The 15393-nt window shown below is 50.8% G+C and overlaps 1 protein-coding gene across 2 annotated transcripts; it reads right to left on the bottom strand.

Moving 5' to 3' along the window:
• Positions 1–378: 378 nt before the first annotated feature.
• Mtg2 (mitochondrial ribosome associated GTPase 2) lies at positions 379–14318 on the bottom strand. 2 transcript variants are annotated; one of them, XM_051185025.1, is made up of 7 exons: positions 14217–14318; positions 7296–7500; positions 4899–5046; positions 3982–4097; positions 3179–3397; positions 2824–2962; positions 379–1926 (listed from the first exon to the last, which is right to left on the bottom strand). In XM_051185025.1, exons 2-7 carry the CDS (start codon positions 7494–7496, stop codon positions 1637–1639), a joined length of 1113 nt encoding a protein of 370 aa, XP_051040982.1. In that variant the 5' UTR covers positions 7497–7500; positions 14217–14318; the 3' UTR covers positions 379–1636. The 2 variants fall into 2 exon arrangements, with proteins under 2 accessions (XP_051040982.1, XP_051040971.1); XM_051185014.1 differs by having other exon boundaries at positions 379–2031.
• Between the last annotated feature and the right edge of the window lie 1075 nt (positions 14319–15393).

The raw sequence follows: 15393 nt of genomic DNA on the forward strand, positions 1-15393 counted from the left end.
GTACATAAATTAATGTAAGCATTTGTGTGTTCATTTGGGGAAAAGCGGCTAAGGGCCCCGGTGGGACAGAAACCTCCAGCTACACCTCAGTAGCCTGTGACTGAGTCTGGGCCAAGGACTGTTGCTGGTTCCCAGGACACATGGTAGCTCTGAGGAGTTAGCCCATCCCCTTTCTTCAGGCCTTAGGGAGGCATTCCGAGGTCTCCAGAGCACAGCGGCCACAAAGATGAAAGCCAATGGTGGATAATTAATGCTCTCAGGCCTGGCCTGACTACAAAACCCTTTTCGGTGGCCTGAAAGAGAAAGCCACAGACATGAGACCCACCCTGGCCTCCAGAACGCCAGGACCTTTGAAATTATAAGACATTAGAATAAAGCTTCGTGGAAAAGGACCCTGTGTTCCAGCTGCACATCAAGATGGAATTGCCCCTAAAAGCTCAGGGCAGGCGTGCTGCTGCAGCAGCCTCACCCCGACATACAGAAGGACGCGTTCCTGTGTGCAGAAGCCTGCCTAACCTCACTCTAGGCAGGGGTCTCCTCAAAAGACGGGGCTTCCGATTTCCATCTGTCTCCTCACTGCACCTCTAAGGGCCACCAGGGCCACACGAAGGCGTCGGCTTCCCTGGGGGACACGACACATGGTCCCCAGCCTATACCAGGTGGGGCGCCACTCTTCAACGTGCAGTGCCTGGAGGAGTAAAGTGGTCCCTGCTGGGGGCAAGGGCTGGTGCTGACCCTCAGGTCAGGTAAGTCTGGGGGAGCTGAGCCTTTGGCCAGGGGCAGGGCAGAGTGGTGGCAGTATCTGTCACCAGGGACAGGTCTCCTGCCATTGTTTCATACACACTGCTGAGTTGAGGTCACCTATCAGGAACAATGCCAGAAATTCAAGTTCACATCTCCTTTGGTTGACAACTTGCTGGCGCATCCTTGATGCACAGCCAGAGTCTCCGTGCCTGGGTCGGATATTGGGTGCATTCAGTCGTGAAGCTCACGGCTGCCTTGGTGTTCAGCCCCCACAGAGCTCAGCATAGCGTTCCGGGGAAAACAGACAAGGAGCTGGCCCTGGCGGTGCTCCTCAGTCAGCTGGCAATGGAGAACAGATCATGGCCACTGCACCCTGACATGCTAGCATAGTAGGCGGCACCAAGGAGGCTCTGCGGAACTGTGGGCTGACCTGGCCCCCACAGGGACACCAGGGACTGCTCTGCATAAATGCTGCCATGCCCGAGGCTCCCAGCCTCTCTGCTGCTCTGTTGCATTTGCCCAGGCTGCCTGGCAGCAATGTTTGCCACCTCAGCCAGCAGCACTGTCCTCCTACTAATGAGGTGTTAATTAGCACAAATGAGTCAACCTCAGCAAACCAGTCAGCAAGGGTGACAGGCAATCCAAGCACCAGGGAGCAAGTCAGGTACCTGGTGGCACAGGCCACTGTCAGCCTAGGCCAGAGGGTAGGGGGCAGTTTAGGTGTGCCCCAAATTGGTGGGAGAGCAAAGAATCGACACACTCACATATTTTCAAGTACTTCCTCTCAGGCGTTCAAAGCTGCCCACATTTTATAACAGGTCTGCTGCGGCTTGCTGCGACTGCAGGCCACCCCTGTCCCATGCTGGCCCCAGGGCCGGCAGCCGTGTGCCCACTACCACCTGAGAGGCTGGTGGCCCTGTTGCCACTCGGCCTCCATGTGGGCATCATACAGCACCTTCAGGTGTAGAAGCAGCTGCTCCAGGTTCTCTCCAGTCAGGGCTGACAAGGCGATGACCTCCTGCCCTAGGCGGGCCTGGAGCTGGGGCAGGTAGGCTTGGGCTTGCGGGAGATCAATCTTATTTGCGATGATCACATGGGACCTCTCAGACAGGCCTTCGTCGTACTTCTCTAGTTCGTATTTTAAATCATCAACCTGAGTCCACGGCTCAGGCAAAGAAAGATCTACCACAAACAGGAAGAATCGGCAACGCTCAATGTGCCTGAGGAAGCTGAGCCCCAGGCCCTTGTTCTGGTGTGCACCCGGGATGATGCCTGGGATGTCTGCCACTGCAAGAGGTTAGCAGGTCAGTCAGGTGCAGGCCGGGCTCCGCACCCCCCCCCCAGCACAGCCCCCGGGGAGACCCCTTCTGGCCCAGATCTCACATTCTACAACTTTCCTTTCAAGGAACACTTGAAATTGAAGCCATTCATCCCCCCCCCCCCCAGGTGACTCAGCAGGCCAGGAGGTATGAAGGCACTGCAGCCCTTGGGTCTGCAACATGCGCTGAAATATTTGGGTGACAGGCGCAGTGGATCAATCTAATGAGGAAGATTTAACACATTCCTGTCTCCCAGGCTTCAAACGTGGTCCAAAAAAAGGAGATGGCTCCCTGCATTCTATGGCTAATTTGATTATGGATACAAATCACTATCGTGCACTTTGCAGATATAAAGTGCTGTACAAATAACCTTACCAGCAGGCTTGCTATTTTTAATGGGTACATTATCTTCTGGAAAAAAAGTTTTCCTCTTAAAATGGTACAGGAAAGGCTTTTAAACCACATGCTGTCTGCATGACTGATGCCGCCCAGTTCCACAGGAGAGAATGAGGAAGGCAAGAGGCAGCCCTCTCCTCAGGCTCCAAAGTCAAGATTATAATTCCCAAGTAAAGAGATCAGATTTCTTGGCTGGGAGGGGAGGGGCTGATTGTGACAGAGAACAGGCTCATTAACATAGTTTCAATCAGGGAAAACAATGTCTCATTTTAAGTGGGAAGCTAATCTCAGGGGTTATATAATTGCCCTCCTGAGCCACTGGGCCATTTAAACCCATCCTCTGGCAGGGTTTTGGAGGCTCTACCTGCTATCTGTTGGTGGCCTTCGTAGTGAACGATCCCCACATGAGGGTTCAGGGTGGTGAAAGGGTAGGAAGCTACAGCCGGTTTTGCATTTGAAATGGCTCGAAGGAGAGATGATTTCCCAGCATTGGGGAAGCCAACCTAGGAAAAAGAACATGCTATGTGACCTCGATGCCACCAGCAGCTGGCACAGGCAGAGGACTGGGTTGGGGTAGGTGAGCATGCAGGCTCCTGCCTGCTCGCTCCCAAGCGGCACACACAGGAGGAATGAATGAAAGCTGCCATTCTCTCCCGGGCAGCAGCAATACCTCACCATCACTGCAAACCCCACCAGAGTGTGGTACAGTCGGGACCTACCATCCCAGCATGGGCCATTGTCTTGAGCTCCAGGTGGAGGACCCGCTCCTGACCGGGTTGTCCAGGGGTGCATGTTACAGGGGCACGGTTGTCATTGGCCAGGAAAAAGCGATTGCCTTTTCCTCCTGCACCCCCCAGTGCAGCAATGTACTCATCTCCTGGGTGAGATAGATCAGCCACAATCTCACCTCCTTCTTTCACCAAGGTACCCACAGGGACCTGAAAAGCATCAGCAGCAGCATGAAGTTACAGTTACGTTCTACAACCAGCCAGGATGAGGGGCTGCGGGGGACACACTGCTAACCATTTTCCTCGGCCACCACCTCGAAGAAAGTGTCCCAGCCCTAGTTTATGGGCCTAGTCACATGCCCCATAGTGCGTATGTAAGCTGTCATGGTAACACTTGCCTCCCAGCACTCTGGGGGCTGAGGCAGGAGGATTACAAGTTCAAGGACAGCCCGGGTCACACGTGAGGTCTGTCACAACAGCAAACACTCACCTGCACAAGGGACTCTATTCAAGTGTTTTCTATAGCGTCAGAATCAACCCTGTGTGAGCAGGCCGCCCTCACCTGGACATGGTTAGAGGCATGCGCTTGGCCACCTCTGCAGGCTCAACCCTCTGCACTCTCTCAGGTCGGGTCGGAAGCAACACAGCAATACACCAGTACAAGGGACTTTGTGTGGGTGGGGCCTGGACTCCAAAGACAGACCCCTTCTGTCCTAGCCAGGCGCCTTTAGCTGTCCATGGACTCAGTGACTAGGACCCAAGGGGACAGTGGCCACTCCAGCCCCTCAGCTTACCTGGATGTAGAGGATGGCGCCTCCTCGTCCAAAGCAGTTTTTACTGCCACCATTTTCTCCACTGAAACCCTGGTACTGGGACAAGACTGAGGACAAGGACTTCACTTGCTGGTCAACTAGAGCGAGAACAGAATCTCACGTCCTTTCGTGTTAAGACAGCTAACACAGCTGCCAAGCAGAGAACAGTGACCTCACATCTGTCAGCCTCGCCCTTCCCTGGCCTGGGTGTACAGCTGGCAGCCCACATTCTCCATTATCCTAACCGAAATAGAATATGACCTTTTTTTTTTTTTTTTTTCTTTTTTTGAGACAGGATTTTTACTATGTATCTCTGTAGCCCTGGATGCCTTGAAACTTACACCAGGATAAAGCAAATAAGACTATTATCAATTAAAAGCAGAAACAAAAAAGTCACCTAAGGGGGCTAAAGAGATGATTATGAACACTGGTTGCTCTTCCCAGGATTGATTTCCAGCATCTAATGGCAGCTCACAAGTGTCATATTCCAGTTCTAGGAGATCTGATGGCCTCTGTGGGGAACACTGTGTATACACACGCCATGCACTTCGGTATAGCACCCATACATATGGAATGAGGATAACAGAAGAAAGCAGCTAACTTCATCACGCTGTGAAGATGCCTCATGCCCAGCACATGCTCGACAAAACCCAGCCCCTCTGCTGCATCTTCTGTCCCCATTACATGTGCTGTCATGAAGGTCCTATGGCAAATTATCTGTGTTTCTGAGATTAAAAAGTAAAAATGACCCCCAAAGTCATTTGCCTTAGTACCCTGGTGATAAGCAGCCATATAATTCATAAAAATGTTGTACACAAACACATGCCAAGACAAGACAGTGGACCCTCCACCCGCTATGTGCAGGCTGTCTCCTCCCCAGCTGCTCCCAGGCTACATGCCTCTTAGGATGATGTGTCCTCCGTTTCCTCCGTCCCCGCCATCGGGGCCTCCGAACTCCTTGCGGGGCTCACTGTGGAAACAGCTCATGCCAGAACCTCCGTTCCCTCCACGGACCAGTACTCTCCGGTGATCCACAAAATGCCTTTTCTGCAGTGAGTATAAGGCACCCAAGGATGTCAGCAACCCTGAAACCCTTCCAGGAGACACATATACATGCAGGTAAAACACTCATACACATGAGCATCCACTTGGTACACCATGCTAACATGACTACAGGTAAGCCAGCTCCCGCAGGTCACCAATACCCGAGGACTGAAGAAAGTCACTGCAGACGCCACAGGCGGCTGGTACGGCACACTTCAGAAGGCAGCTCAGAAATCCTAACCCAGGGAGCACAGCCTGTTCAGGGAGTGTTCCTGAACAGAGTGTCCTTCCAGCTTCTTTCAGACAGCCACATTGCTAACATGCCAGGTCTGTCTTTATCAGCGCAAAACTGCTGCTGCATAGGATAGCATGAGGTGGAGTTCTGGGACAATGCCCAGGCTTCAGCTGTGGGGGAGAGGGCTCTCCAGTGGGACCACCTGACGGCGTGAATGTGAATGCAGAGAGCGAGACAGGACCCTTCTCAGCACGGTTCTCTCTGGGCCCTTAATACAACGAAAGAGTAAGAATCAGCCAACTGGCCTGGAGAGAGGGTTCAGCACTCAAGAGCACTTGCTGCTGTTGCTCAGGACCTGGGTTCCATTCCCAGCAATCACATGGCTCACAAACATCTGTAACTCCAACTCCAGGGCATCCAAAGCCTTTCTGACTTTTGTAGGCACCAGGCACGTATGTGGTATACATACACACACACACACACACACACATATACATACATGCATGCATACATGCACACTGGCAAAACACTCATACACATCAGCTCATCCTTCAGCTGCGGCTCTCTCCTCTATTCTCAACACTGTGTTTTGAAAATATTTTCTGTGTATATGTGTGTGTGCCTGACTATGCATATGTACCATGTGTATGCAAAGCCTGTGCCAGGTCCCCTGTAACTGGAATTACAGGTAGTTGTGAGCTACTCTGTTGGTGCTGGGAACCCAAGTCCTCTGCAAGAATAATAAATGCTCTTAACCACTGAGCCCCTGCTCGGGTCCCCGGGACTGGGTTGTTTTTTTAAGGAAAAAGACGCCCAGCCTGGTGCAGAGCTCAGCAGTACAGCGTTCACTCATCATGTTTAAGGTCCCAGATTTGATGCCTTGCACCACAAAAATAAATAGAGAGTCCCCCAAAACAAATGTTGTAGGATTCCTTGGCAGCGTGAGGAAAGCTATGAGCTGCTACTTTGAAACAGTGCAAGCTTGTACCTTGCACCTCACAGGCAAAAGCACAGGCTGGACACCACTAGGAAAGACCCAGCCCAAGCACAAGTAGCCAGGAGTGCAGAGCCCCGGGGACATAGGTGCTATGTCCCTCCGTCCTAAGCAGCATGGCTTTGTCTCGGCTGCTCATCCAGAGCCCCTCTACTAGGAGGAGGTGAGGTGAGTCCCAGTGTGTAACGTCTTTAGTCAAAGACCATCAAAGGTTCTGGCAAACAGAATACAAATTTCCTGTAAGGCTGGGGAGAGATGGTCAGTGAAGAACCTGCCTGCAAGCATAACAGGCTGGGGTTGATCCCCAGCGCCCACATAAAAGTGCTGTTGTGGTGGCATGCGTTTGTAATCCCTGTGCTGTACAGCAGAGCTGGGGGGAATCTGCAGTTCACCGGCAAGCCGGTCTAGCATGACTGGTGAGCCTCAGGCCCACGAGAGACTGTCTCAAAGGGAGTAGCCAGTGCTCCTGAGGATGACACAGAGATTGTCCTCTGGCCTTCATATACAGAGCACCTGCATACACACATGCACCCACATGCATTATACAAACAAACAAATAAACAAACAAACAAACCAACAACATGTTGTTCATTATATGCCTCAAAGATCCTAAAACTAAAGATATACCCAGTCCCCAGGTTCAAAACAGGACATGCATATTCAAAACCACCTAACTGAAAATAAAGTAATTGTATGTAAAAATACTTCCAGGAGAGCTGGGCATGAACTCCACGCAGCCCTCAGTAGCACAATCTGGGCCAGCCATGGGGGGATAAAGAATGCAAAGCCTGGCGCTGGAGAGGCAGCTGAGTGAGTACTTGCTACTCTTCCAGAGGACCCACATTTGGGTCGCAGCACTGACCTCACACAGCACACAACTAACTGCCTGTAACTCCAAGGGATCCTACCCTTTACTCTGACCTCCACAGGTATGTGCTTACATGCACACACCAACGACACACACACATATGCGCACGCACAGACACAGTCAGTCATATGTGTCCTCCCTAAGCTGAGACTCACCAATTTTTTCTCTGACAGCAGCTTCTTTCGGGAGACCTCCTGGTGCTTAGCATGGTCTGCAATGCTCAGGGAGAGCGATCTAGATGAAGCCTGCAGTGGCCGGAGCTGGCTGGGCTTGAGGGCAGCCCATGTGGATGGAGCACACTTTGAAACACCCAACACAGTGAAGGACCTTGCCAAGACACGTCTGGTAGGTATCATGGCCCTAGCAGAAATCAGAAGGATCCAGTAAGACACTCGGGTTAGACACGACTCTGGAGCGGAGTCTAGAATGGCGTCAGAAAAAAACCAAGAGAACTGATGGACTACTCGTCCGCTGAACCACAAAGTGCAGGACGGCTTGTGGTGTCCATTAGCCTGTCTACATCAGGCCAGGAGCTGTGCACACAGGATTTAGATAATTAAATCTCTTGCAATGGTGAGTGAGCCCCCTGGAGAATGTCAGGCACCTGCTTGGTGAGATTATTAAAAGGGAATCTAAACCTCAAGTCCGAATTTCTCCCAAGTAAAAACAGCCATTTGTTGAACTATTGTTGAAGAATGTGCTGTTGGGCAGCTTGAAACTGTTAAACAGGAACACAAGAATACTGAGCAATGGCAAACACACACCCGGACAAATGTCACTTTTGCCACCCAGGGAAGGTCACACAGCTGCTGCCTCAATCACATCGGAAAGTGGAAAGGCCAGGCAAGGACAGGCCGACCCACATGGGTGCACTGTGCTCTGTCCTACCGTGAATAGTGAACAGCATCTACGTGGTCTCAGTCTTGTTCTTCACACAGCTCCCACCCTTCCAATTTCCTGAGAGATGAGAGTGATGGGAGCATCTGACCCAAAGCCACCGAGCCTGAGTGACTTCTGCTCTAATGAAGTGATGTGGGCTCCTGCACAGCTTCAGGGCAAGGACCATCTTCATAAAGACCAGTCAGCATTGAAGCCGGAACTTCCCCCACACACCCTGCAGCAGGAAAAGCAGCTAGGGATATAAAGGTATGCTCCCAGGAGGGCACACCCACAGACCATTAGGCCACAGGAAGTTGGACTGCTGAACACATAGCATCCTGGACCATAGTCTGGCTCCACAGGGAGGTGCACTCCAGTTCAAGGGCTCTCTGTCTGACCACTTCACAGGGATCGAGAGAGCCACCCTGAATCCTGCTCCTTTACCAAACAATAGTTCATTCACTTTGTGCATGCATGTCTCCCTAGGTCAGTCCACTAGCGGCTGGCAGTTATCTGAGACTCTAATGTCCCTAGTGTGGCCAGCAGAAGTTCATCCTGGAGTTTCAGGTCCTCCTGGCTAGTGCTATGGGCCTCTCAGTACCTTCCCATGGTCCCAGCCATGTTTTCCTCCAGCAGAGGCCTGCAGACAGTTAACCTCTAGGAACCCTATCACAACTAGGTCTGTGTGACACTGCTGTGCCCTTTGACGGATACAGCTGGGAGCGTACAGGTACCCTTGATTCCCTTCCACACTCCATACTTACACCTTCAGTCAGGTCTACACCTGTCTGCCTACACACACACACACACACACATGCACACACAGACACCACAGACAAACACACACGCACACACACACAGAGACACACAGACAGACAGACAGACACACACACAGAGACACACGCACACACACACACACAGAGACACACAGACAGACACACACGCGCACACACACAGAGACACACAGACAGACACACACACACACATGCACACACGCACACACAGACACCACAGACACACACAGACACACACAGACACACACACACGCACACACAGACACACACAGACACACACACACACACGCACACACACAGAGACACACAGACAGACACACACACACGCGCGCACGCACACACACACACACACAGAGACACACAGACAGACACACACACACACGCGCGCACGCGCACACACACACACACAGAGACACACAGACAGACACACACAGGCACGCACACACACACGCGCGCGCGCACACACACAGACACACACACAGACAGACACACACAGGCACGCGCACACACACACACACACACGCACACACGCACACACAGACACCACAGACACACACACACACACACAGACACACACACAGACACAGACACACGCACACACAGACACCACAGACACACACACACACACAGAGACACACACACAGACACGCGCACACACACGCACACGCGTGCACACACAGACACAGACACACACACACACAGACACACACACACACAGACACACACACACAGAGACACACAGACACACACACACGCACACACAGACACACACACAGACACCACAGACACACACACACACAGACACACACACACACACACAGACACACACACACACAGAGACACACACACACCCCTACCTGCTGGAAACTAACAGTTCACACAGCAGTGCACTGGTTTGAATGAAAATGGCCCTGATAGGCTTACAGGGAGCGACACTATTGGGAGGTGCGGCCTTGTTGGAGTAAGCATCACTGGGGACAGCTTTGAGGATTTAGGAGCTCAAGCCAGGCCCAGGGGCTCACTCTTCCTGTGGATCCACATATAGAACTTATTTTTGAAGGGGGTGGTGGTGGCTAGAGACAGGGTGTCTCTGCGTAGCCTTGGCTATTCTGGAGCTCACACTGTAGATCAGGCTGGCTTCAAACTCAGAGATCCACCCGCCTCTACCTCCTGAGATTTTAGGTGTGCAGCACCACTGCCCGGGAGGATGTGGAGCTCTTAGCTCCCTCTCCAGCACATGTCAGCTTGTGTGCTACCATGCTCTCTCTTCACAGCAATAGAAACCCTAACTAAGACTTCCATCCCTGCAGTCCAGTATCGCCCAAATGCTTTCTGTCTTGGTGACTTCCTTTCTCCTTATGGCTTTTATGTGTCTAGTAACCAGCCTAGCTTAATGGCCCATTCCCGCCTCTCGCCATGCTGGGCCACCATTCCATAGGGATATCCTCCTCCCCTTCTTTAAAGCCCCCACCCACAGGCAGGGTTTCTCTGTGTAGCTCTGGCTGTCCTAGAATTGGCTTCTATAGACCAGACTGGCCTCTAAGTCAAAGTTGGTTTTTTTTTTTTTTTTTTGGTAAGTATGAGTGTTTGGCCTACATGCAGGTGTAGTATAGGCATGCATGTACTAAACATGTACCTAGTGTCTGTTGATGGACAGTAGTTACTGACAGTTGTGAGCTGCCAGGTGGGTCCTGTGCATAGAACCTTGTTTTTTTGGAAGAGTACAGACGTACTTTTAACCTCTGAAAAGCTTTTTTAATTTTGTTTTAATTTTTACCAGTGCCAGGAATTGAACCCAGGGCCCTCATACTCAGGGAAAATGTTCTGCCCCTGAGCTGCCTATGAAACAGTTTCTGTAAGTAAATTACTTTGGGATGACTAGATTTACAGAGAAGTGACAAATATATTTCACTCAATACCTTATGTCAAATGGACATTTTCATTATCGTTTTTCGAGACTGTGTAGTCCTGGCTAACCTTGGAAATCTTTCTGTAGATCCAGCTGGCTTCAAAATCAGAGATTTGCCTGCTTCTGCCTCCCAAGTGCTGAGACTAAAGGTGTGCGCCACCATCGCCTGGCAACCAAATGGACAACCTTATCTTTAAAGATTCAAATAAACAAGAAAAAAAAAAAAAAGTTCTACTACATCTAAAAAAAAAAAAAAAAAATTGCATTTTCCAGGAAACAATATTCCCAAATTTCAGACTTTGGTGGTAAATTCCTGGTAAATGCAGTCGGGAAATAACCCAAATTTATACATCCTAGATCACTACCCAGTCTACTTTAGGAGGTCAGCGTGGCCCTGAAAGCTAAAGTAGAGGCGGGTATCCAGCAAGGTCTGGTGGGAGAGGACAAGGCCACCTCACAGCAGGGTCCCAGCTGTCCTGCTACGACATGGTCGGGACCAATGTCTCAGCAAATGGAGGGGGGAGACTGCCACAGGGCAACAGGGCCAGTGGCCAGGCCTAAGCATGCCACACTTATGTGAAAGCATGAACAGTAACCCTGAGAGCTGGGGGATGGCAGGGACACCCATGCTCACTCCTGCAAACTGTGGCGCCTTCAAACGCTACAGTGGCCAAAAAAAAAAAAAAAAAAAAAAAAAAAAAGAGGAAGCCATGGGGCTAGACACGGCTCACTGGTTAAGAGTGTGGCTGCTCTTGCAGGGGACCCAAGTTTAGGTCTCAGTACCAGAATCAGGCAGCTTAACATTTTGGAACTCCAACTCCAGGAACTCCAACACCTTGTACTGGAAAAATTTACTCCTGGTGCACATACCCAAAGACAGACAGACAGACAGACAGACACATATAATTAAAAAAAAAAAAAAAGAGTAAGAGGTAGAACTGTTAACATTTGCAGGAAAGAAGACTGAATGCACAGAAAACACCAGGAAAATCTGTAAGACAATCTACAGGCTTGATTTAGTCAGGCAGCAAACAATTAGAAATGAAAATTAAGAAGGTGACACATGCCTTTAATCCCAGCACTCTAGAGGCAGAGGCAGACAGATCTCTATGAATTTGAGGTCAACCTGGCCTACAGAGCGAGTTTCAGGAAAGCCAGGGCTACACAGAGAAACCCTGTCTTGAAAAAGTCAATAAATCAATAAAAAAGAGAGAAATCCATTCACCCCGTGCCGCACATGAAAAGCACTTGAAGGTAAATTATGGGTGTTTTGCCTGCATGTATGTCTGTACCACATTAACACCAAGTGCCCATGGGGGTCAGAAGAGGACATCAGATCCCCGGGAACTAGAGTTCTGGATTGCTGGGAACTGCCGTGTGCTTTGGAAACTGAATTTGGGTTCTCTGAGAGAGTAACAAATATTCCTAACCACTGAATCACTGCTCTAGCCCGCTTGGAGATAAATTTAATAATGAACAACCCAGATGCGGTAGTTTGTGCCTATAATCAATCCCTAGTACTTAGTGCACTTAGGATCTGAGGGGAGCAGGACTCCCTTGAGTTTGCAGCCAGTCTAAACTATAGGCTCTGGGCTACAGACTATGACTATCTATCTAAACAGACAGACCAGCCAGGCCTGGTGGCACACACGTCCAGTCTTAGCATTTAAGAAGTAGAAGCAGTTTGAGACCAGCCTCAGTTATATAGTGTCAGGCCAGCCTGAGATACACGAGACCCTACTCTAAAAACCAATCAACCAATCAAACCAAACCCAGCAACCAGCAACCAAATACTCCAGACCCATAGTGTACCACCTGCAGGGTTCTGTTCTTTTAAAAACGGTTTCCAGGGAGTAACTCACTCTGTCTACACAAACATTCCATAAAGCCTTTTATTTTATTATCCCCATTTTACAGTGGAAGGCACTAGAGCAAAGAATAGGAATTAACTTATCAAGGTCCTGAGGCAGTGGGTGGGAAGGGTGGGAACAGAGTAGGGACACACAGGTTAAGGGGGGGACGCTCCAGTCCTGGCTCTGTGTGGGTACTTGCTGGATACTCGCAGCTAGACCTGCAAGGCACAGGCCGTCCACCATCCCAGCACAGCTACCGCCAAACCCAAAGGCCTGGAGCAGCAGCGGCAAAGCCACCTGGAGCCCTGACTCAAAATCATGCCTGCTTTGGTGTATTTCCTTCTTCTGGTTTGTTTTTGTTCTTGGTTCAAGGTCTTCACCACATAGCTTTGGCTGGCCTGGAACTCACAGAGAACTGTTTGCGTCTGCCTCCCGAGCACTGAGATCAAAGGTGCAGGCCACCACAGCCTGCTCCTTTCCATGTTTCAGTTTGTGTGTAGACTCTGAGTGCTGTGGCTCCCTACCAGAGAATAAAATCACTCTCTTTCCCTTTGCTGCTCAGCCTCTAACTGTCTTCCTAACGCTATTTCTGCACTGTCTCATCCAGTGTCTACTAGCCACCCGGGACCGGCAAAGTTAAAATTAAATAAAATGAGGGCTGGGAAGATGACTCAGTGGACAAGAATCCTTGCTGTGTAAGTTGGAACTCATTTCATTTAAGAAGCTGCAGTGCAGCCAGGCATGGTGGCACACGCCTTTAGTCCCAGTACTCTGGTGGCAAAGGCAGGTGGATCTCAGTGAGTTCAAAGCCAGCCTGGTCTACAGAGCGAGTTCCAGGACAGCCGGGGCTGTTACACAGAGAAACCCTGTCTCGGGGGAAAATAAAAAGCTGGGGTGGACCTGTCATCCACAGGTACTGTAGGGGTCCTGGGACAGGGAAAATCAAGGGTTTGTTAGCTGCTTGGCTAGCTCCAGGGCCCAGTGAGAAACGGACTCAAGGGAACAAGACAGAGAGTAAAAGGTCAGAACACCTGACGCCCTCTCACACATGCATGTGTACATGTGTATGCACCAGCACACTCACATGCGTGAGCATGCACACTCATAAAAGAGTAAATAAAGTGTAGGTACAAGCTCTTCAGTACCACAGGCCAATACCAGGCAACAAAGATCTGGGCCCTGCCACCACAGAAAGTCCCAGTGGGTAGGCTCTATCTGTAGCACAGTGCAGAGGGATCCTCGTAGAGCAGGCTCACTTCCCGTCTAATGCCTTTGCTGGGCCAGGGAATCCGGGCCTGCAGCCTGACAGCCAGATAGATACTTAGAGGGCACACGGCAGGGCTTTCACAAACACTGAGAATGATGATGACAGTGTGAACGGAGTTCCTGGTTACTGGCCTGGTTACTGGAAAAGGCATTACCAGAAATCTTCTGTACCGATTTTACAGTGTATCGATTGAACTTATTATGTAGCTGGGACTAGAAACATGTGACACAATGTCTCTATTGAGGAAAAAATGTAAAGCATCCTGGGAGAGGGTATATAGTTCAGTCGGTAGGATGCTTGCTGGCCTAGCACACACAGAGCCCTGGGATTGATCCCTAGAACCACACAAACCAGGTATGCCATGCAGCACTTACCCGTATTCTTAGCACCCAGGAGGTGGAGGTAGGAAGATCAAAAATTCAAGGTCATCCTCTATTGCACAGCACGTCCAAGGACAGCCAGCTAGCCAGAGACATGAAAATCTGTCTTTACAAAAGAGAAACATTCATGAGAAAGTTCTCCATTTGTTCAGTGGTGATTCTTTATAATCACCGAACATGGAGTATGCTTACCCAACATCTAGCCTTCAACGTGTTCATAGTACTTAGAGTTAACTAAATTAATTCTAAACATTTTGTTTCCATTTTGCCTCCGCATATTAAATCCCACGTCGGCAGGGGTGGGGGTGGCATTGCTGTTTCTGCTACACACTGGTTCGCTTTATTACACATATCTGTGATCTACTTCGTTTTCCATGTGGAAAATATTTAGAAACTGGAGTATTGTTTTGTCACTTCACGTTACATTTTTTTTATTATTATTTAATTGCATTAAAAAAAAAAGTGTGTTCCTGCTGTGTGTGGCGGCATATGCTTTTAATCCCAGCACTTGGAAGCCAGACAGACATCTCCAGCTCCAGGCCAGCTAGGGTTACATAGGGTTACATACATGTGTTCCTTTCCGCACCCCTGCGGTCGGGCACCTGCCCTGTGGGGTCTTGTGGGGCTTTTCACTCGCGCAGGCTGGAGGGGGGAGAGCTTTCCCCCCAATACTCAGTCCCGGGCGGGACTGGCTCACGGCTCCCAGGGCGGGCAGGGAAGCCCGTGACAGCTCCGGAATTGTCCCCTAGTCTAGTCCTTAGGCTCCTGCGGAGGAGCGAGGCCATTTGCTCTGGCAGAGCATCTCTATAGGTCCTCGGTGTGCAGAATGCTTCTTAACCCGACCTTAAAGAAGAGCAACAACGCCCCCACAGAGGGAGCAGCGGAGGCGGGGACTGGGGACGAGGCAGCAGCGCCCGCAAAGGCTCCAGAGGGCGTTTCTGCTCTCACGACGTAGCCTAGCCTGGCCCCGGACTCCCGGCAATCCTCCGGCCTCCGCAGAGCGCAAGAGGCACACGGACCTCGCCGCCCCGCCCGCTCGCCCGGCCCGGAACGTACACCTGGGAGACTCCGCGTCCGCACGCACCGGCTCCTGCAGCTACAACATCCGGCCGCCCGACTGCTTCCGGGCCGAGCTCTGGCCGCGGCTGCGCGATGCGCCAGCGCGCAAACG

The sequence above is a fragment of the Phodopus roborovskii genome, unplaced genomic scaffold (genome assembly GCF_943737965.1).
Source record: "Phodopus roborovskii unplaced genomic scaffold, PHOROB, whole genome shotgun sequence".
Classification (NCBI taxonomy): Eukaryota; Metazoa; Chordata; class Mammalia; order Rodentia; family Cricetidae; genus Phodopus; species Phodopus roborovskii.

Excerpts from the sequence above, each read along its gene's own strand:
- Mtg2 (XM_051185014.1), bottom strand. The coding sequence starts at position 7,496 with ATGATACCTACCAGACGTGTCTTGGCAAGGTCCTTCACTGTGTTGGGT. Across the intron at positions 4,098-4,898 it reads AGGACACATCATCCTAAGAG|TTGACCAGCAAGTGAAGTCC; the intron begins GCATGTAGCCTG and ends TTCTCGCTCTAG. Across the intron at positions 2,963-3,178 it reads CAATGGCCCATGCTGGGATG|GTTGGCTTCCCCAATGCTGG; the intron begins GTAGGTCCCGAC and ends TCTTTTTCCTAG.